This window comes from Vicia villosa, linkage group LG7 (assembly GCF_029867415.1).
Source record: "Vicia villosa cultivar HV-30 ecotype Madison, WI linkage group LG7, Vvil1.0, whole genome shotgun sequence".
Classification (NCBI taxonomy): domain Eukaryota; kingdom Viridiplantae; phylum Streptophyta; class Magnoliopsida; order Fabales; family Fabaceae; genus Vicia; species Vicia villosa.
In genome coordinates, this window is record NC_081186.1 from 136731095 (window position 1) to 136754461 (window position 23367).

Genomic DNA, 23367 nt, shown 5'->3' on the forward strand with positions numbered 1-23367 from the left:
TCAAACTGCTTTGGTTTTTCAGAACCAAGCTTATCATCAAACCTGATATTGATTGATTCTTCTACAATCAATGTTTCAGTATTGTATACTCTGTAGCCTTTTGAGCGTTCAGAATATCCAAGAAGGAAACATTTTTGTGCTTTGGAATCAAACTTACCAAGATGATCTTTAGTGTTCAGAATAAAGCATACACATCCAAAAGGATGGAAATATGAAATGTTGGGCTTTTTATTCTTCCACAATTCATAAGGAGTCTTATTTAGAATAGGTCTGATAGAGATTCTATTCTGAATATAGCATGCAGTGTTTATTGCTTCTGCCCAGAAATGCTTAGCCATATTGGTTTCATTGATCATGGTTCTGGCCATTTCTTGCAGAGTCCTATTCTTTCGTTCTACAACTCCATTTTGCTGTGGAGTTCTAGGATAAGAGAAATCATGGGCAATACCATTTTCTTTGAAGAATTCTTCAAAGGATCTGTTCTCAAATTCACCACCATGATCACTTCTGACCTTTATGATTTTACACTCTTTTTCAGATTGAATCTGAATGCAGAAATCAAAGAACACTGAATGAGACTCATCCTTGTGTTTCAAGAATTTTACCCACGTCCAGCGGCTATAATCATCTACGATGACTAATCCATATTTCTTCCCTCTGACAGATGCTGTTTTGACTGGGCCAAACAGATCAATGTGCAAGAGTTCTAATGGCCTTGAGGTAGAAACAACATTCTTGGACTTGAATGCAGGTTTGGAGAACTTGCCCTTCTGACATGCTTCACAAAGAGCATCTGATTTGAATTTCAGATTAGGGAGTCCTCTGACAAGATCCAGTTTGTTAATCTGAGAAATCTTTCTCAAACTAGCATGACCTAATCTTCTGTGCCAGACCCACTGCTCTTCAGAAACAGACATAAGACAAGTCACCTTCTGACTCATAAGATCTTGCAGATCTGTCTTATAAATGTTGTTCTTCCTCTTGCCTGTAAATAGGATTGAGCCATCCTTCTGATTTACAGCCTTGCAAGACTTTTGATTAAAGATTATATCATAACCATTGTCACTCAATTGACTGATAGATAAGAGGTTATGTGTTAATCCTTCTACAAGAAGTACATTAGAAATGGAAGGAGAGTTACCAGACTTTATAGTTCTAGAGCCAATTATCTTGCCCTTCTGATCTCCTCCAAACTTGACTTCTCCTCCAGACTTAAGCACCAGGTCTTGGAACATAGACCTTCTTCCTGTCATGTGTCGTGAGCATCCAGAGTCCAGGTACCACGACATGTTGTGCTTTGTCCTTTTTGCAGCCAAGGATATCTGCAATAGGAATAATCTTATCCTTAGGTACCCACATCTTCTTGGGTCCTTTCTTGTTAGATTTTCTCAAGTTCTGATTGAACTTGGGTTTAACATTGTAAGCAATAGGAGGAACAGCATGATAATTCTTAATGTGAGTTTCATGATATTTCCTAGGTTGTGTCACATGCTTTTTGGTGTGTGTTATGTGAAAACTTTGAGCATGTGAAGTGTGCCTAATATCATGGGAGTGGCCATACTTGAACTGATCATACAATGGCTTGTATGTGAATTTCATTTCATCAACAGGTTCAAGTTTGTATGGGGTTTTACCCTCAAAACCAATGTCGACTCTTTTGTTTCCAGACACAGCATATATCATAGAAGCTAGCTGACTTCTGCCAATACTTCTAGATAAGAACTTCCTGAAACTCAAATCATATTCTTTCAGAATATGGTTTAGACTAGGAGTGGATTTTTCTGAATCAGAAGGAGATCCAACATTATTGGATAATTTTAAAAGTTTTTCTTTTAATTCAGAATTCTCCAACTCAAGCTTCTTTGTTTCAAATTCAAATAGCTTTTTCAGCTCTTTGTATTTGAGACTAATCTGAGACTTGAATTCCAGAAGTTCAGTTAGACCGGAAACTAACTCATCTCTAGTAAGTTCAGAAAATACCTCTTCAGAATCTGATTCTGATGTAGATTCTGATCCGTCATCTTCTGTCGCCATCAGCGCACAGTTAGCCTGCTCATTTTCAGAGTCTGAATCATCTTCTGACTCATCCCAGGTTGCCATAAGACCTTTCTTCTCATGAAACTTCTTCTTGGGATTTTCCTTCTGAAGTTTTGGACATTCATTCTTGAAGTGTCCAGGCTCATTGCATTCATAGCACATGACCTTCTTCTTGTCAAATCTTCTGTCATCAGAAGATTCTCCACGTTCAAATTTCTTTGAACTTCTGACGCCTCTGAACTTCCTTTGCTTGTTCTTCCAGAGTTGATTTAGCCTTCTGGAGATCAAGGACAGTTCATCTTCTTCTTCAGATTCTGATTCTTCAGGATCTTCTTCTCTAGCCTGAAAAGCGTTAGTGCATTTCATGATATTGGATTTTAATGCAATAGACTTACCTTTCTTTTGAGGCTCATTTGCGTCCAGCTCTATTTCATGGCTTCTCAAGGCACTGATAAGCTCTTCCAGAGAAACTTCATTCAGATTCTTTGCAATCTTGAATGCAGTCACCATAGGACCCCATCTTCTGGGTAAGCTTCTGATGATCTTCTTTACGTGATCAGCCTTGGTGTATCCCTTGTCAAGAACTCTCAATCCAGCAGTAAGAGTTTGAAATCTTGAAAACATCTTTTCAATGTCTTCATCATCCTCCATCTTGAAGGCTTCATACTTCTGGATTAAAGCGAGAGCTTTAGTCTCCTTGACTTGAGCATTTCCTTCATGAGTCATTTTCAAGGACTCATATATGTCATAGGCCGCTTCCCTGTTAGATATTTTCTCATACTCAGCATGAGAGATAGCATTCAGCAAAACAGTTCTGCATTTATGATGATTCCTGAAAAGCTTCTTCTGATCATCATTCATTTCTTGCCTTGTCAGCTTTACGCCACTGGCATTTACTGGATGTTTGTAACCATCCATCAGAAGATCCCATAGATCACCATCTAGACCAAGAAAGTAACTTTCCAGTTTATCTTTCCAGTATTCAAAGTTTTCACCATCAAATACCGGCGGTCTAGTATAACCATTGTTACCGTTGTGTTGCTCAGCAGAGCCAGATGTAGATGCAGGTGTAGACTTTGCAGTTTCATCAGCCATCTTTTACTGAAGCGTTTTTCTCTTCCTGAATCTTTTCTAAACACGGTTAAGTGCTTGCACCTTAGAACCGGCGCTCTGATGCCAATTGAAGGATAGAAAAACACTTAGAAAGGGGGGGTTTGAATAAGTGTAGCTTTAAAAACTTGACAGATAAAAATAAATTGCACAGTTATTTTTATCCTGGTTCGTTGTTAACTAAACTACTCCAGTCCACCCCCGCAGAGATGATTTACCTCAACTGAGGATTTAATCCACTAATCGCACGGATTACAATGGTTCTCCACTTAGTCAGCAACTAAGTCTTCCAGAGTCTTCTGATCACACACTGATCACTCCAGGAACAACTGCTTAGATACCCTCTAAGACTTTCTAGAGTATTCTGATCCACACGATCACTCTAGTTACAACCTGCTTAGATAACCTCTAAGACTTCCTAGAGTATTCTGATCCACACGATCACTCTAGTTCCTTACAACTTAATGTAATCAATTCTAAGAGTATTAAAATTGCTTCTTAAAAGCTATAATCACAAACTGTGATATTTCTCTTAACGTTTAAGCTTAATCTCACTAATATATTACAACAGCAATGTAGTGAGCTTTGATGAAGATGAAGATTCTGAGCTTTGAGTAGAACAGAGTTTCAGCAAGTTAATATGAGTTGTTTTTGTTCAGAATCGTTAACCTTGCTTCTCATCAGAACTTCATATTTATAGGCGTTGGAGAAGATGACCGTTGAGTGCATTTAATGCTTTGCGTGTTCCGTACAGCATCGCATTTAATGTTATACGCTTTTGTCAACTACCTCGAGCCTTGTTCACGCTGTGTCTACTGACGTTGCCTATAATAGCTTTTAACGTTCCTTTTGTCAGTCAGCGTAGCTTGCCACTTGTACTTCCTTCTGATCTGATGTTTGTGAATACAACGTTTGAATATCATCAGAGTCAAACAGCTTGGTGCAAAGCATCTTCTGATCTTCTGACCTTGAAGTGCTTCTGAGCGTGATACCATCAGAACTTCAGTGCTTCTGATCTCATGTTTTTCTGATGCTTCCATAGACCCATGTTCTGATTCTGCTTCGACCATCTTCTGATGTCTTGCCAGACCATGTTCTGATGTTGCATGCTGAACCCTTTGAGACAAAGCTTCTGAGCGCTGAATTATGCATACTCTTTATATATTTCCTGAAAAGGAAATTGCATTGGATTAGAGTACCATATTATCTTCAGCAAAATTCATATTATTGTTATCATCAAAACTAAGATAATTGATCAGAACAAATCTTGTTCTAACACACTTTGCTACGAATTAGCTGCGAAATATCCGTAGCTATAAAACCTGCGATTCACAAAACCTTCAAACAAGAATAAAAATAAGAATCGAAACCATGGTTAAACTCGTATCGTTCTTGCGATTTCAGTACTGTCCATAACTAGAGCTAATTTTCCCTGTACCGAGTATCCCTCTTCTGAAACCCTAGAAACTCAAACATGGCATACTAGGATATACGCAGATAAACATCAAATTAAACGTCCAGGAATACTCAATGCATTATGACAAATAGATATATGCTTTCAAAACAAGTTTATGTACTATGAATCGATGGGAATAGTGATGATTTTGAACACGCAAACCTTGAACTCCACGAGCGCGATTCTGGGCTTGTTGGATGAAGGCAGTGATCGGTATCGCTTCTCAGAACATCAAGGAGCACGTTGCAATCCTTTAAATACCTCGAATTACTCTCAAAACCAGAAAACTCAATTGACTTGTTCTTGATTTTTTGAAGGTTCGGTTGGAGCTCTTGGGAGCCGAATTCGTGAACCCTTGCTATAGACCTTGTTTGTGTATTTATAGAGGAATGCTTAGGTTAACAATTTTGCAAAAATCCCCTTGAAATCTTTGATTGCCAATTTAGAGAAATTGAATGAAAATATGATTTTTAATCTTTCTATATTTGCCAAATTCCAAAGATTTTCAATCAATCATGAGGAGCACGAATTTGTGTGGAATATGGGATTAAATGATGATTGGAGTTGATTCAAATTGATCCCTTAAACTATATCTTTGATTTTCTAGTAATTTATTTGATTTTAATCATTTTTAAATGAATTAAAAATTCATAATAAATCAAGTAAATCAAATAATTTCATGGAAAGGAGATTTTGGGCCCTTGGATGTTTGAGGATCAAGATTGGATTAAAAGAACTTGGGCCCATTTGCAAAAAAAATTCAAATTTCTTCACATTCTTCCCTTCGAAATAGTCCAACTTTGACAAGGCCTATCTCCCTCAATTTTTGAGGTATGGAAGTGTTCTAGGACTTTTTAGAAACCTTAGAGAGTCCTCTAACCAGTGTCTTCGGTCTCATATCAAAATTATTTTCCATGCTCCTTGTGTGTCCTTTTGAAAAAAGTGACTTTCGGTTGACTTTTGAAAAGGACCTGTAATGTTTTGGTCCATATCTCTCAAATGAAGCATTTTTAGACTTGGCATGTGAGAGACAAAATTGTAGAGAATCAAATTTCCTTCAAAATGAGCTTTGGATGGAAAATTTCTGATGTTCCATGTGAGAGTTATGGCTGGTCAAAGTTCAGTTGACTTTTCCTATACAAAACCCTAATTTAGAAACTTTTGATTTGTTGATTTTTGATCTTTCCTTGATGAACCATGGTCGATTCTTGATCAAAAGGTGAATGATACTTCAATATGAGGATCTTGACAAGAAATCAGGAGTTTTGACTTTACTTTGACCACCGTTGACTTTTAGGTTAACCTAGTCGACTGTTGTCTTTCTAAATAATTGAGTGACCAATTCTTTGAGATGAGACTTGATACTTGTCATGGGGATAATGTGAGATATGTTGAGCTATATGAGATGCCTTGGAGCCATTGATTCACTGATTTTCTTTTGAATAAACCAAACCCTAGTTTCAGAGCCTTGCATAGGAGAGTGTGTCTTGGAGCTTTGTGTTTTGATTTGAATTTGAATAGGAGAAAATGTATGGGCAAATTTTGGGGTATGACAGCTATCAAAGCTTGAGAAATGAGGGAGTAGAGACCTCTATTTATAGGATGGGAGCAAGAGTAGTGGCAATTTGGTCTTTTTGCATTTTGTAATTAGCTTGTGTTTAATTGGTGTTTAAATGGTATTTAAATGGTAAAAATGGTAAAGTGGGGTTAAAAAAGGTTTAATGAAGGGAATTAATTTTGGTGAGGTGGAAAATTGGTAAAATGACAAAAATGATCAAAGAAAATTGGTGCCAAAATGATGTCATGCTTCCCTCCTTATATTTTTTGAATTTCGCCCCAGGGAAATCGATTTCCCTCATGGGTAAATCGATTTCCATAGTGAAATCTTCAAAAATTCCTTTTCTTGCACTGTTTTGATTTTTGCCCGATCTTTTTCCTGCAAAACACAAACAAAGGAAACAAAATGCATATTTTTGGATTTTGGTTAGTATAAAACAAATAAAAAGCTAGAAGTGCTTGATGATTCCCCTCAGAGACAAAATGATACCTCAAGATTGTGATCTTGATTGATGATTGAAATGCAAATGATGTATGATCTTAGGGTCAAAAATTGGGGTATGACACTTAGGACAGTTAAACTATATATATATATATATATATATATATATATATATATATATTATTTATAGGACAATGGCCTAGGATTGAGAATGTCTTCCCGGTGAAGGCTCTTTCCTAATTAGAAATCTTTAGTTCAAAGCCACATAGCTTTCTCTTGTGCTATAACGATGAAACAATGGCCTAGGATTGAGAATGTCTTCCCGGTGAAGGCTCTTCCCGGTGAAACATCTTGAAAAAAGCCTTAGAACCAAAACTAGGACACATCCACCCAAGAGGAATTATTCCCGGTGAAACCTCTAACCCATTTGCTTAGAGCCAAACTAAGTTCAAAGCCACATAGCTTTCTCTTGTGCTATAACGATGACCCTCGATTAGCCTCCTCTTGGGCTTTGTACAAGGACCCACAGGCTTCTTAAAAGCATTCCTAGCTTTCTCTTGAGCTTGTATACAAGGACCCATCAGGTTTCTTATAAACATAGGAACAGGTCTTTACTTACCTTTTAGCCTACCCTGGTCAGGTTTCTTATATTGACTGAGAATGTCTCAATCTCACATTGAGTTCGCCTTTTGGAATGAGAGACATGGACAGTCTCTGTTACCTTTATCTTCCAATCTTCAACATAATTTTCCTTAGTAGAGTCTAGGTTCCATATCTGTCTATCCTCAGCTAGTGTCAGCGTTAATCTTGGGCTTTAAACAAGAAGTCTCAAATAGTTAATCATTCTACCATCAGTCAAAATCCCCTGGAAAGGGTTAGCCTCCAAAATCACTCCTTTAAATCCAAATTCCCTGGAAAGGGTTAGCCTCCAACACTCCTCCATTTTTTACAAAAAAAAAAAACCCTAGAAAGGGTCAGCCTCCAAAATCATTCCTTTAAAGTCTAAAACCCCTGGAAAGGGTCAGCCTCCATTCATTCCTTCATTTTAACAAAATTCCTTGGAAAGGGTTAGCTTCCAAAATTTAAGCTTTCAAAAGATAAACTCTCCAGCAGAGTAAAACCAGTCCTTTAAGGTCAAAATTCTCTGGAAAGGGTTAGCTTCCAAAACTTAAACTTTTAAAAGATAAATTTCACTTAAGGACAGTCTCAGTCAATAAAAACCAATTCCCCAATAGAGTCCATCTTCAAACCTGGGTCTTTCATTCATCAATTCCTATTTAACAAAAGCACAATCCTCAGTAGAGTCAACCAATAGGATAATCCTCAACAGAGACAAAAATCCCCTCTGAGTCAAAAGATCCCACACTGGTAGATCTTTCTTCATTTTAAAAAGTCAGCCTCAACCTTGGGCTTTGTACAAGGCACATACTCCTCTTAGAGTCAAAACCCTACTCATAGGTATTCCCCTATCCAGAGTCAGCCACAACCTTGGGCTTTATACAAGGCAGATAATAGAGTCTCCCCAGTGAGTCCTTCATCATCAAGTAGCCACAACCTTGGGCTTTGTACAAGGCAGATAAAACCACATTCCATGTGTCAAAAGATTCCTAACCTTCAGGATCTTTTCCTCATAGAGTCATCCATACTCGGTTTCCTCAACAGTCAGCAACAACCTTGGGCTTCATACAAGGCACAAAATAGAGTCTTCCCTAGCAAGAGTCAGCCACAACCTTTGGCTTCATACAAGGTACAAAATAGAGTCTCCCTAGGTAGAGTCAGCCACAATTCTGGGCTTTGTACAGAACACCAAATAAAATCATAAAACAAAATAAAACACTCTCCAACTAGAGTCAGCCTCAATTTTGGGCTTCGTACAGAACACAAAACTTCTTAGTTTAAGTTAATTTCCAGTGGAGTCATCTCCCAGAGTCAATAAAAACAATCAAAAAGCCTCAAGCTTGGGCCTCATACAAGCCAGCTAAAAAAATCAAATCTTTCAAACAGTAGATAGACATAGCTCATCTTTATAGGGAGATATTTCTCCTATCTCACCACAAACAAACAATCATTTCAAACAAACAATCATTTCAAACAAACAATCATTTCAAACATTCTCCCATTTAGGACTCGTGAAAGGCATGCTCTGGCAACATTCCCAGACTTGTACAACTTTCCCTAATTTGGTCGAGAATCTTTCATTCAAGAGACACGTGATTGTCATACTTGATCAACCAAGTAGGGTCCCTCTCTTAATGAAACAAAACTCAGCTTTTCTGTCACTTTTAAATGTTTGTGGTGGAATAGTAGAAATACCTCTCTGTAAAGATGATTTCATGTCTCTTTACTGTAAACAGAGATTTAATTCAAGCTTCAACCTTGAGCTTCATGTCTCTATGATGAATTGCAAGAGGAGAAAATTATTATATAGTTGATAAATTCAGGGTTTGGTGTTGAATAAATGATGAAGGTCTGCGTGTTTTTTGAGTTTGGTGATGAACACGAGATGAAAATTTGAAGGGAAACTGAGTTTTCACTTTGAAAGTGGTTGAATGTGGGATACTGAGTTTGGTTTTCAACGTTTTTTTTTTGGATCATAGAAGAATTTTATTCCAAAAGTGATATGAAGTACAAAGCCTATCAATAGATCCAGGCGACAAAAGGACTAAGCAAAATAGACACGACTCGATTAATTAATCTCTATAACAATAATTTCTCAAAATCATATTACCACTAGCTCTAATAAGGATGATGTCCTTCACGTTTCCGCTTTGGAGGGAGTCAACACTTTCATTCTGAAAAACGGCTTTGTTTTGACAAGTCCAAATTGCATATACAGTCTCCGCTATAGCAATTTTCATGATTTTGCTCTTATTACCTTTACCACGTGTTGTCTGGAAAATTTTGTGTAATTCTACTTTCCAATCCCTCGTGATGTGATTTATATTCAACCACTTGAGAATATCAGACCAAATATTTTTAGTGAAAGCACACTCAAAGAAAATATGATTACAACTCTCAAGTAATCCACAGAACATAAATTTCCCATCTGTGGCAACGCCAGAACAGAGGAAACGGTCTTTTATAGGCATTCTACCCAAGCAGGCCATCCAAAGGATGAACTTGGCTCTTGGTCTAGCAAGGTTCCCATAGAAAATATTCCTCCACCGCACTTTAGGTTTTATCCCTCTCAACATATGATACATCTTTTTCGTGACATACTTTCCTGTACTATGGAATTCCTCCCAAACATCGGATCGCATGAGAAAGTCCCGATGTTTGAAAATTGCTTTGAGAATCCAAGAGCAATGAGGACAAGGATGAAAAGTAGTAGGATCTGACTTTTTTAGGTAGTAGGAATGTATCCAACTAATCCAAAGCCTATCCTTCTTTTCACAAACATTCCAAAGGAGTTTACCAATGGTTGCTATATTCTATTCCAAGAGAGAGATCATGTTCAGACCACCTGCAGAAATAGGGTCAGTAATATGATCCCATGCAGCCGGAGCTTTTTTGGATATATTTTCTTTTCCAGTCCATAAAAAGCTCCTACAAATACCATTAATGTATGCTATAACTTGTTTAGGCGGTTGAAAAATTTGCATCCAATAATTAGCAATAGAGAAAATCACGCTTTTCAAAAGTTGGAGTCTACCATCATAAGAAAGTAATCTTGTGCTCCAATGTTTTAAACGTACCTGCATTTTCTCAATTAACGGTTGACATTTGGATATAGTCTGTTTCCTGTTAGCTAGAGGGACGCCTAAATACTTGAAAGGCATTGAACCAATGGTGAAACCAGTCTCTTGTTGCATGAGATTGACAGTGGTATTGTCTACTCCCCAAAAATTAATCTTACTTTTTGGTATACTTATCTTTAGGCCAGTAGCTGCTGAGAATTGTCTAACTTTTTCCATGATAAGCTTCATAGATTTAATTCCCCCCTCACAAACAGTAAAATATCATCGGCAAAACACAAGTTTATAATTTTCAATCTTTCGCATTTTGGATGAAAATTGAAATTGGGATTTAGATTTAAGCCTTGGAGTACCCGATGAAAATATTCCATAACTAAGACAAAAAGAAGGGGTGAGATGGGATCCCCTTGTCGAAGTCCGCGTTGAGCCTTGAGAATATTTGATGGAACCCAATTAATAGAAAATCTATAAGAAACTATTGTCACTCATGTTAGAACAAGATTGAGAATCAATGTTCAAAATCTAGTTTTGAAGATAACAAGCATATATTTTGTGAGTAACAATTTTATTACAAATGATTTCATTTAGTGTACAGATACTATGCTATAATATTTATAAAGGATTCATCGGAAAAAGAGTAAAACAACTACATCTGAAACATTCAGAAGTTTGACAAAGCTAAACATCATTCATCAGATGTTCTGACTAAGAATTCGTCAAATCAATTAAGATCAGCAAATCTGACGTAAAGAAGCAATAATGAGGAACAAGACCATTCAGAAGAACAAGCAATATCAATGCTTACATAAAATAAGTCTCAATCAGAAAGTACATCAGAAGCTGCAAGAAAATGAACAAGAAAGATCATTACAAGAAGCTTTGCAAACATCAAAAGATCATGCAAGTATGAAGATTAGAAGTTCTGAAGTTACAAGTTCTGAAGGCTACGATACAGTGACATATAACATACAAACATCAGCAGAAGTCACGTGCAAGCCAGTGAAAAATCTACAGCTCAGCATACAGAATCGAATAAAATACAAAGAGCCTAGAATGAGGGAGAGCCGTTAGAAACATCTTCATAAGCAAAACGGTTGCAACATTAAATGGATCGACTCCCAAGGTCAGAAGAAGAAACAAGCCACATGCAGCATGTTGGAAAAACAAGCTTAACTAAAGAAGCACGCCATCATCTGTAATCATCATGCTGAAGATAAGGTTCTGCAGAGAGCAACACTTGTCATTAAAGGATCATACGAGTATCCATGGTACAACCACAGAGTGAAGAAAAGGAGAACCCTTGAGAGAAAATATGTTGAGAGAAGCTGAGCATGAAGAGCATAAAAGAAACTACAAGAAACCATGCTACAGAGGCTACACAAGAGGCAACACATACTTAGTATATTATGAATTAATCCATGGTGTTGTTATACACTAATCATATGCCTATATGAAGAATCCTAGAAGATGAAAAAGAAGAAAACCTACTGTTAAGCAGTATCCTCAAATGGAGTTAGAAGATAACCAAGAATAGTTGATCATGTGGACAAATGATAATATTGAAAGACATAGGAAACTGAAGACACTGAGTTGTTGCTCGTAAGAAGTGTTTCATGTTTACTGATGTTGATCAATGTGTCATCAACTGTAAAAAGCTTTAAGATCAGTATTAAAGAAGGAGAAGCTGAAGATCATTTGAAGAAGCAACTCAAAATAGAGCTGATACTTTGAATCTGCTTGAAGAAGATGAAGATCAAATCAGAAGCAATCAACAATAGAGCTTGTTGCTCTAAATCAGCTTAAGAAGATTTGAAGATGAAAATTATGACAATAAGCAATCAACGTATGAGCTGCTTCTCCATATCTGCTTCTAGAAGAAGAAGATCTCATCCAGAAGTTTAAGAATATTAAACAACAAGATTATGTATTATTCTTGTAATACAATGTAAAACACATAGAGTTGTTGCTCGTAGTGTGTAATATATTAGAAACTTCTGATAGATTCTTTAAGCACCAGAAGTGACTTCAAGGTAGAGTGTCATAAACAAACGTGCTTAAGATAGGAGAGAATCAGCTTGAAAAAGAAGCATTCTTGTAATCTCTAGTAGACTGGTGAACGTTATATCCTACTAGGATCCCTGAAAAGATCATCATCTAAGGTTAGTCACAGTGGTTTGCTGTGCAAGGTTAGACAAAACAATATGGTTGTGCAGGAAGTCAAGGGATGTTATATCTCGTGGAGATCACTGAACAGTCCTTTGCAGTCAGTCACGAGCAGTTGGCTTGTGCAGGGTTTCTGAGTCAATGGACGTTAAATCTCGCGGAGATCACTGAATGGGTCATTTTCCAGATGGTTAGTCACAGGAGTTGGCTGTGCAGGATGGTTAATCACGAAGGAGGTTCGTGCAGATGTAATCATGATTTAATTATAGTGGATTAAGACCTCTATTGAGAGGCAAATCACCTGAAGAAGGTGGACTGGAGGTAGCCTTAATTAGAAGGTGAACCAGGATAAAAATGAATGTGTCTTTTACTTTCTGCAGACATATTCAGAATTGTACTGAGCTAGTCAGAAGGTATGATGATATGTAAAGAAGTTAAATTGAATGTCTCATTGGTTATGCAACTACATTCCAAGCATGCTTCCGCAACACAAAAGCAAATCCAGAAGATGAGATAAAAAGAAGAAAGAAAAGATTTTAAAAGAAAGGGAATTTTAATTGATAAAGAACACAATTCAATCCTCCCTTTCTTGTGTTTTTCTCCACCTTCAATTGGTATCAGAGCATGGCTCTATATTGATCTCAAGATCCAGAAGGAGAAAACACCACTGAGTAGAAGAACAACGTCATACTCCAAACACTCAGCATAATCAGAAGATGGTAAAGGAGTTTTATGGATAAACATCAATCCTCTCAAACAGCTCAAGACATCAGAAAGAAGAATGCGTACTGAATTGAAATATTTGAAGACCTTCAAGATCAAGGATTAGCAAACATAGCTGATCAATGTCAAGACTGTCAACTTCAACTCATCATAATCGAATCTAAAGAAGAAGACATTGTGAGAACGAAGATTCTGAATCAAGGAAAGTCAAAACATTTGCTCAAATGAAGACATTCAAAATCAGGAGATAAACAAGAAAAGTTGACTCAAGTCAAATTGATCGAGTCCATTCAGTTAAGATCAAGATCAAGAAATGGAGACACTTCAAGACAAAGATCAGAAGAAGAAAAAGACAGAACCTCTTCTTCAGAAGATGCTCAAACTCATACAAAAACAAGAAGGAAGGCTTATCACCCAATACTGTCAGATCTTTCCAAAACTCTCTCTTTATCATTCTACTAACTTCAAAATGAGATTATTGATTATGTACATAGATTTATTCTGTATATTTAGTTTAATTACTGCCTACTCTACTATATGTCACATTAACCATGCATGTGTTGCTTCCCTGTTTCTAACACTAATTACTACATTCCATTCATATTTATTAGTTGTCTCTTAAATCTATCTCTATTCTCTTAGTGTATCTCTCCTACATGCTCACAAATGTATCATCATAAATGGCTAACACCTCATTATCATCTTACCAAAATGCTTGATATAAGTTGTTCTCATCAAATTTGTTTTGAAAAAATGTTAATTAGATATGTTGTTTTGCTAAAACACCTAAATGTTATAGACAAGATTGAGAATATTGAAGATCTCTTAAGTTTATCAAAAGTTCTGATCTCACATAATATCTAGAAAACAAGGCATAAAAGGATTAGTTATATTTTAAAAGGTGTTTAAAGTTTTCACTATTTATGAGTTTTTAAAACCTCCGGCAATTAAATATTAACCCTTGGTGTTTCATACATGCAAAACCCTTGGATCCTGAACACGTGTTCAAATGTTTCTCTAAACGGCGAAGTCGGCGTAGCTCTAAGTCCTAAGTTCTAGGTATCTGTTCCAAATCCCTTCGTACCACGCTATCTCCTCCCAACCTCCAGGATCATCAATTGCGAATAATATTTAGGTTTAACTAGGGGTTCCTTTTTCAAAACTTTCTCTACCGTTACTTATATTCCCTGATCTACTCAATAGCCTTCATCTCTTTACTAGCTCTTCTCAGTCTAATACACTTCCTTCTCAAACCCATATTCTACTCCTTTTCAACCGTCTTCCTTCTTCAAAATGGATTTCTAACCATACCTCCTTATTCTCAAAGAAAAATACATATGTCCCACCGAAAGTAGTGAGTTTCTCGGGGAATGTTTAGAAAAGCAAGGCCGGTCTAACTATGTTACTCTTCTTCGTGGAAAGGTCTTTCCAAATCTTGTAAAAACCTTCTAGAAGGAAGCCTCTGTCAGTAATGACAATCACAGCATCTCGGCCAAAATTCATGGCATCCCCTTTGTCATCTCCGAAGAATCAATTGCTGAAACAATTGGTTATCTGACTAACCCATCTGATATGTGTCTTGATATGTTTGATCAATGGAATGCTGCTAACCTTGTCACTAACAGTGTAGCCAGACATATCTTCAACAATGTAGACTTCCTTTCTCCTCTAAGACGAGTTCTGTTTAAGTTTGTCCTATCAAACTTAACACCCAGGGGACTTTTTCATCATCTTGTGTCAAGCAAAGATCGCTTCATGATTCATTGGCTTGAAAATGGTCGACCACTAAATCTTCCTGCAATCATCTTCCGTCAATTTAGGGAATCACTTATAGCTTTTAAGTGTGGCCAAAGTTTCTACATCCCTTATGGAAGAGTACTATCAGCTCTGTTTGTTTCTGCTGAAATAGTTCAGATTATTCGAAATGCAGAGTTTGAGAAAAGTGATGACATGCTTATGGAAGAAGAGTGTTTACCATTCTTTGCTTAGATTTCCATAGCTTTATCTATTTGTAGTTTTTGGTTAAGATATTATCTATTATCTATAATGAAAGCCTTTGTTTCTGTTTAACTATTGTATATATTTTCTGCTAAAATGCCTGAATCCTGAAAAATAAACAGATAATAGAAGAGTTAATGGGTATAAATTTAAAAGAAGATAGTTCTTCTGGAATTATAACATGATATGATATGCTGGTCATTATATCCTCTGAAAATTCTTGAACATAATAGACTCTGACATAACTTAAGTGGAATTAAAAGATAAATTCTGGAAACATAACATGACCTGATAAAATTTCTAAATACACTTCTAACTTATGTATCAGAAGAATCTATTTCAGGGGGAGCTGTATTAATAGGACAATCTAGTTCAAGGGGAGAGTATATACCTCAGGGGGGAGAAATTATTTCTAAGTCTAATCCTACTCGCTTAGAACGCTTTTTGATGATAACAAAAAGGGGAAGAAAAGGAAAAAAAAGATTAGATTTTGATGAAAATTAAAGTTGCTTGATTGAACATTTAAAATGAGATGAAGTTTACTTGCTTAACTATTATACTCTCATAAAATTGTTCCATCAAAATACATGGTTTTTGTCATCATCAAAAAGGGGGAGATTGTTAGAACAAGATTGAGAATCTATGTTCAGAATCTAGTTTTGATGATAACAAGCATATATTTTGTGAGTAACAATTTTATTACTAATGATTTCATTTAGTGTGTAGATACTATGCTATAAGATTTATACAGGATTCATCAGAAAAAGATTACATTAACTACATCTGAAACATTCAGAAGTTTGACAAAGCTAAACATCATTCATCGGATGTTTTGACTAAGAATTCGTCAAATCAGTTAAGATCAGCAAATCTGAAGTAAAGAAGCAATAATGAGGAACAAGACCATTCAGAAGAACAAGCAATATCAATGCTTACATAAAATAAGTCTCAATCAGAAAGTACATCAGAAGCTGCAAGAAAATGAACAAGAAAGATCATTACAAGAAGCTTTGCAAACATCAAAAGATCATGCAAGTATGAAGATTAGAAGTTCTGAAGTTACAAGTTCTGAAGGCTACGATACAGTGACATATAATATACAAACATCAGCAGAAGTCACGTACAAGCCAGTGAAAAATCTACAGCTCAGCATACAGAATCGAATAAAATACAAAGAGCCTAGAACAGGGAGAGCCGTTAGAAACATCATCATAAGAAAAACGGTCACAACATTAAATGGATCAACTCCCAAGGTCAAAAGAAGAAGCAAGCCAAATGCAGCGCGTTGGAAAAACAAGCTTAACTAAAGAAGCACGCCATCATCTGTAATCATCATGCAGAAGATAAGGTTTTGCAGAGAGCGACACTTGTCATTAAAGGATCATACGAGACAGAGCTTTCAAAGAAATTTTCAAACAAACCTCAACGGCTAGATTCTAACGGTAACACACCGAGCTCTATATATATATAGATCAAACTTCAAACTTAAGTGTGTGCCCATTCGTACACCCAAAGTGCATTAAGTGAGTATCCAAATGTGTATCCATGGTGCAACCACAAAGTGCAGAAAAGGAGAAACCTTGAGAGAAAATCTGTAGAGAGAAGCTAAGCATAAAGAGCAGAAAAGAAACTACAAGAAACCATGCTTCAGAAGCTATACAAGAGGCAATACATACTTAGTATGTTATGAATTAATCCATGGTGTTGCTATACACTAAACATATGCCTATATGAAGAATCCCAGAAGATAAAAAATAAGAAAACCTGCTATTAAGCAGTATCCTCAAATGGAGTTAGAAGATATCTAAGAATACTCGATCATGTGTATAAATGATAATATTTAAAGACATAGGAAACTGAAGACACTGAGTTATTGCTCGTAAGAAGTGTTTCATGTTTACTGATGTTGATCAATGTGTCATCGACTGTAAAAAGCTTTAAGATTAGTATTAAAGAAGGAGAAGCTGAAGATCATTTGAAGAAGCAACTCAAAATAAAGTTGATACTCTGAATCTGCTTGAAGAAGATGAAGATCAAATCATAAGAAATCAACAATAGAGCATGTTGCTCTAAATCAGCTTAAGAAGATTTGAAGATGAAGATCATGATAAGAAGCAATCAACATAGGAGCTGTTGCTCTATATCTGCTTCCAGAAGAAGAAGATCTCATCCAGAAGTTCAAGAATAGAAGACTACAAGATTATGTATTATTCTTGTAATACAATGTAAAACACATAGAGTTGTTGCTCGTAGTGTGTAATATCTTAGAAACTTCTGATAGAATGTATAGGCACAAAAAGTGACTTCAAGTCAGAGTGTCCTAAACATATGTGCTTAAGATAGGAGAGAATCAGCTTGAAAAAGAAGCATTCTTGTAATCTCTAGTAGACTGGTGAACGTTATATCTTGCTGGGATCCCTGAAAAGTTCATCATCTAAGGTTAGTCACAGTGGTTTGCTGTGCAAGGTTAGATACAACAGGATGGTTGTGCAGGAAGTCAAGGGATGTTATATCTCGTGGAGATCACTGAACAGTCCTTTGCAGTCAGTCACGAGCAGTTGGCTTGTGCAGGGTTCCTGAGTCAATGGGCATTATATCTCACGGAGATCACTGAATGGGTCATTGTCCAGATGGTTAGTCACAGGAGTTGGCTGTGCAGGATGGTTAACCACGACGGACGTTCGTGCAGTTGTAATCATGATTTGGTTATAGTTGATTATGACCTCCGTTGAGAGGTAAATCACCTGAAGAAGGTGGACTGGAGGTAGCCTTAATTAGAAGGTGAACTAGGATAAAAATGAATGCGTATTTTACTTTCTGCACAATACAATTAACTTTGTTCAAGTCATGCAAACATATTCAGAACTGTATTGAGCTAGTCAGAAGTTCTGATGATACGTAAAGAAGTTAAATTGAATGTCTCATTGGTTATGCTACTACATTCCAAGCATGCTTCCGCAACACAAAAGCAAATCCAAAAGATGAGATACAAAGAAGAAAGGAAAGAATTTAAAAGAAAGGGAATTGTAATTGATAAAGAACACAATTCAATCCCCCCTTTCTTGTGTTTTTTCCACCTTCAATACACGCCATAATCCAATTAATGTATATCTGCGGGAAACCCAACTCTATCATAATCTAATGGAGGACCCGCCATTCCACCGTATCATACGCCTTATGAATGTCCATTTGAACCATACAACGAGGAGAAGTGTGTCTTCTATTGTAGCCCCTGATCAGTTCCTGCGCATGTTATCATATGCATAATTCTGTCGGGAATAAAATCTGATTAGTTTTCATGGACCAAATGGTTTATCACTTCACCCATCCTAGAAGTGAGAATTTTGAATATAATTTTATTCACCGTACTACAACATGCAATTGGTCTCATATCCTTAATAGTAGTCGCCTCTGGGGATTTTGGAATTAACGTAACAAGGGAATAATTCACCGCTAAGTGCATATTACCGGTATTGAAGAATTCCAAGATTGCTACCTTCACATCCATCTTAACAATTTGCCAAGCAGCCTTGAAGAAGAAGGCGTTAAAACCATCAATCTCAGGTGCTTTATTATCACAAATACTACATAATTCTTCCTAGATTTCCTTGTCTTCAACGTTTGAATGTGGAGAGAGAGAGAGAGAGAGATAGATGAAACGATGAAGAAAAAAACTTGTTGTTTTGGGATCTGATAGAAATCTTGAGGATATGTGTAATCTTGTAGGGCCAGTAAAATGACAACACGTAGAGATAAAATGGATCAAAGAGATAAGGTTAAGGATGAAAATATGATAGAATTTTTTAGAAAAGTTGGATGATGAACGTAATGCATGAAACATTATAAATAAAGTTAGTTTGCAAGGTGAAATCACCTCACAACGCATAAAAACACCCTACAACTATAAATTTGTGACGGGTCTAAATACTCTGCAAAAATAATAGTCACAACTATTTAATAGGTGAAAAACACCTCATAATCTTATTAGGTGAAAATCACTTCGCAATTGTCTATGTAGGAGTGTATAGAGCAGCATGCCAACTATGTGGCAGAGTGTGATGCAGATTAGATATTTTTTACTAGGTGAAAAACATATCGCAACGCTAAAAATTATTATAAAAAGCCAAAAAAAAATTAATTCATAATTTTTTAAATATATTTTAGAAAATAAAATAATTAAAAATTACAAAAAAAAATACAAAAACTGAAATATTAAAAGTGAAAAATAATACTTTCTTTATATTTTTTATTATAAAAAAACAAAATAATAATAATAATAATACTGTTTTAATATATTTTAAAAACAAAACTATTAATGCAACAAAATAAAATATTATAAATCCATTTTTAAAAAAACACACACACACATATATATATATATATATATATATATATATATATATATATATATATATATAATTCTGTTTTATTATATTAAAAAATAAAAAAAATTATATACTATATCATATATTTATTGTCTACAAATATAATTTTCTGACAACCTATATATTTTACACAAACACAAACAAACATATATTTAAAAAAACACAAATATCTAACAACAAATTATGTTACAGCTACCGCAACACAATATTATTGATAAAAAATTAAAATAGATGTGTACCTTAAAAAATGGGGAGCATAATACGAATATCTGAGGAGCTTTGCTCTAAATCTGGTTTGAAAGTTTGAACTTGAAAAAATATGGCTTATAAAGAAACTTTTTTAAGTAATATTTGGTGAAAGTTGGAGTTGAAATGACGACGAATAGAGGTAGTGCATGTGAGTGAGTTGGGAGAGGGAGGAGAAAAATTATGCAAAAATGAGGTTGAGGAGAATGATGAAGCTGTTGGAATTAAATAAAGGACTTGCTAGATGATTTTCACCTCACAGAGTGTTGTGTTAAACATCCACTCAGCTCATGTGTGTTGTTAGGTGATTTTCACCTCGGAACGCAAAAGACAACATCATTTTTACTGACGCTTTGTATTTTTCAATAAAAAAAGTAGCGAGGTATTTTACACCCTGCAACGTCATTTTTAAAAAGTTCAAATCTTTCCCAAATTCTTGTGAGGCAAAATTGGTTTTTGATTTTTTTTTGTTTAATACGTTGCAAGGTAAAATTCTCCTCGTAAATGCTTTTTTGCAAGGTCAAATTTGCGGGGCAATATTTACTTCACAACTACCCATATTTTTTGTATCTTGTATTGGAAGGAGATATGGAAAGATAGATTATTATTATTATTAAACATCATTTTTTATATTTATTTTCGGAAATGCTTAATATCACGAGAGAAAATTCGTGAAACAGTCGCGAATGACGTGGCATCCAATTTAAAAAGTTTTAAGTGTTCGGTCTTATCTTTCCTCTTCTTTCTTACACTATTCAGCTCTTAGTTTATATTGAACATGTTCAATTCAATTTTCATCATAACTTTCTCATCCAACTGCACGCACCTGCATCAATCTCTGTTAGTGCTATACACCACTGTCCATATCATTTAAAATAACATCAACGACTCAATCTCAACCGTGCTGATGGGGAATTAACCCACCAACCCACCATGCAATGGGATTGTAGTAGAAATTAAAAGTTTCTTACTATAGTTTAATCTAGTTTGATGTTAAAAGACAAATAAAATAGATAAGCCATTGAATTTTACTAGTGTATGATTTAAGGCAAGCATGCTACTATTTGTTTAGAGTGACACAACAACAGTACAAGAAGAAGTTTTTCTTTTTGGGTAGACATGCTGTGATAAACTAGGATTAATGGGGACAAAAGTTGTGGCGGTGGCAATCGTTTGTTTCTTATTATCCTATGCCTTTTGTATTTAAGTAAATAAATGCAATCAAAATTGTTTTAAAATTAAAAATAATATAAAATAAATAACATTCGTGATGTTCGTGAGTAATGTGGTTCGCGACATATAGCACTACTGATTTATTTTTGGTTTGTAACATACTAAATCACATCCGGTACAAAATCATATTTCATGCCTGGATTTGCTTACTAATTTTAACTAAAAATTAAAGAGAGTTGATATTAATATTTCTTCACGTTTAAGCTCTCATTCAATTCAAACTATTAAATTTATAACTTGTTGATTCACCATATGGTTCTAAATCTTATTTCTAAGTATATAGGTTAGTTAATATTTCTATTAAACTACTCCACCATATTAGCATATTGAGTTTCATTTACCAAGTGGATTAACAAATTAACAAATTGGATTTGCATTAATTGTGAAGTTAGTTACATGATAGTTATATGAGGTTGTAACTAACTCTAACAACCAGTCATCAACCCATTATAGCAGGTTAACAACCATATCAACTATTGATGTTGTGACTTGTTACTCAAGTAACCGGTTATGCATGAATCTCATCTCAACCGTCCAATGAAAGAAAGAGAAACAATCTGAAGCCCATATATGTTCCACAAGTCATACACACACCCTCTCATTTGCATTCAAACATTTCCCTCTCATTTCTTTGAGAACAGTTGAAACAATGAAAGAAAGAAACGCAAGAATGAAAGAAAAGGTTGAAGGAGAAGGAAGCAAGAAGGTTGCTGAAGCAAAAAGCAGTTACAATCTTCAACCCTTACCAATTAGCAACGAAGATATACTATTCTGCATTGACATCGATCCTGAATCTGTCCCTCGTTTCGACGCCATTAAACAAGCCATCCTTCTCTTCGTCCATGCCAAACTCACCATCAATCCTCGACACCGTTTCGCTTTTGCTACTCTCTCCGGTTCCGTTTCATCGGTAATTCATCATTCATGTTTTTGTTAGTATCTGCACTAGCTACTGCTGTATTTTCTTGAAACTTTTTGTGGATCTGTGTATTTTTCATTCATGTTTTTGTGGAAATATGTTTTGGTGTTTGTCATCTTCATATTTTGAGAACATATTCTTGTTCTTTCAAATTTGATATGCTGTTTAGGCACTAGGGTTTTCCAATGTTAGATATGTATCTTTCAAACAATTTTTTTCATTTCAATGATTATTACAGCTGAGGAAAGAGTTTAGCAGCGACGTTGAGTCAACAATTGCAGCAATGGGAGGGCTTACGGCTGCTACATCTAGCACTCAACCAGAGCTTACAACTTTGTTCCAACTTGCTGCCCGTGAAGCTAGAAAATCCCGTGAGCAGGGTCGCATTTTAAGAGTGGTGAGTCGTAGCTGCCATCAGTTTCTTGGTTTTTGCAAATCTGTTTTTATGTCATGGATGATAATATGGTGTTTGGTATTCCTTTGTAGATTCTATTCTACTGCAGATCAGCAGTGCGGCCACAACATGAGTGGCTTGTGAGCCAGAAGCTCTTCACTATGGATATCTTGTACCTTCATGACAAACCTGGACCTGACAATTGCTTTCAAGAGGTCTATGATGCATTGGTACAAACTCTTGAACATGTTTCAAACTACCAGGGTTATATCTATGCGATTGGATCAGCAAAAGATCTTTACGTTCACGTGTTAATTCTTTTGTCGCATCCTCAGCAGCGCTGTGCCCAAGAGTACCTTCACATACCTAAAGCACTTGCAAAGAAGGTTCGTTTTAGTTCTGCAGTATCATATAGGTTTCTGTAAACAATTCAATTTGTGGATATGTTTCAGGTGTCTAGTTATTACATATACCACATTACCTTCACATACCTAAAGCTTGCAAAGAAGGCTCGTTGAGAATGCGCCAAGATCCACCCATTTAGAATGACATGGTCGTTTTAGTTCTCCAATATCATATAGGTTACTGCTTTATCATGGTAATTTTCTGAAAATGTGTATATGTTTCAGGTGTCTAGTTATTACATATACCACATTACCAAGTGTAGAACGATAAGAGAAGTTCGTCTTATAAAAAAATGCTATAGTTTTTTGTTACATGAAGCGATGAACTGCAATTGTTAATTGGACGATTTACCTGTGCTCCATGTTTTATAAAATTCCTTACAACAGAAAGCTAAGTAAATAATAATGTGAAGAATGAAGTGAGTAGAATGTAGTGAAGCTAGTTTATATTTACTTTCAACATATTGTCACACTGTTAGTACCATTCAACATATATGCATGCATGGAAATGTTATGAGTTCAAGGGAAATGCAGATTTTCTTATATTAATGGAAGATAAAAATCAACATTTACTATTGCTTAACCACCAAGAGAAATGTTATACA

General features: G+C 35.7%; 1 protein-coding gene across 1 annotated transcript; it reads left to right on the forward strand.

The window, feature by feature from the left end:
• The first annotated feature begins 21672 nt into the window (after window positions 1-21672).
• LOC131618596 (uncharacterized) lies at window positions 21673-23080 on the forward strand. The gene is made up of 3 exons (XM_058889786.1): window positions 21673-21955; window positions 22203-22361; window positions 22451-23080. Exons 1-3 carry the CDS (start codon window positions 21695-21697, stop codon window positions 22781-22783), a joined length of 753 nt encoding a protein of 250 aa, XP_058745769.1. The 5' UTR covers window positions 21673-21694; the 3' UTR covers window positions 22784-23080.
• Window positions 23081-23367: the final 287 nt, after the last annotated feature.

Coding starts and splice junctions, on each gene's coding strand:
- LOC131618596 (XM_058889786.1), top strand. CDS start 21,695: ATGAAAGAAAGAAACGCAAGAATGAAAGAAAAGGTTGAAGGAGAAGGA. Junction 21,956..22,202: donor TCTCCGGTTCCGTTTCATCG/GTAATTCATCAT, acceptor TGATTATTACAG/CTGAGGAAAGAGTTTAGCAG. Junction 22,362..22,450: donor AGGGTCGCATTTTAAGAGTG/GTGAGTCGTAGC, acceptor ATTCCTTTGTAG/ATTCTATTCTACTGCAGATC.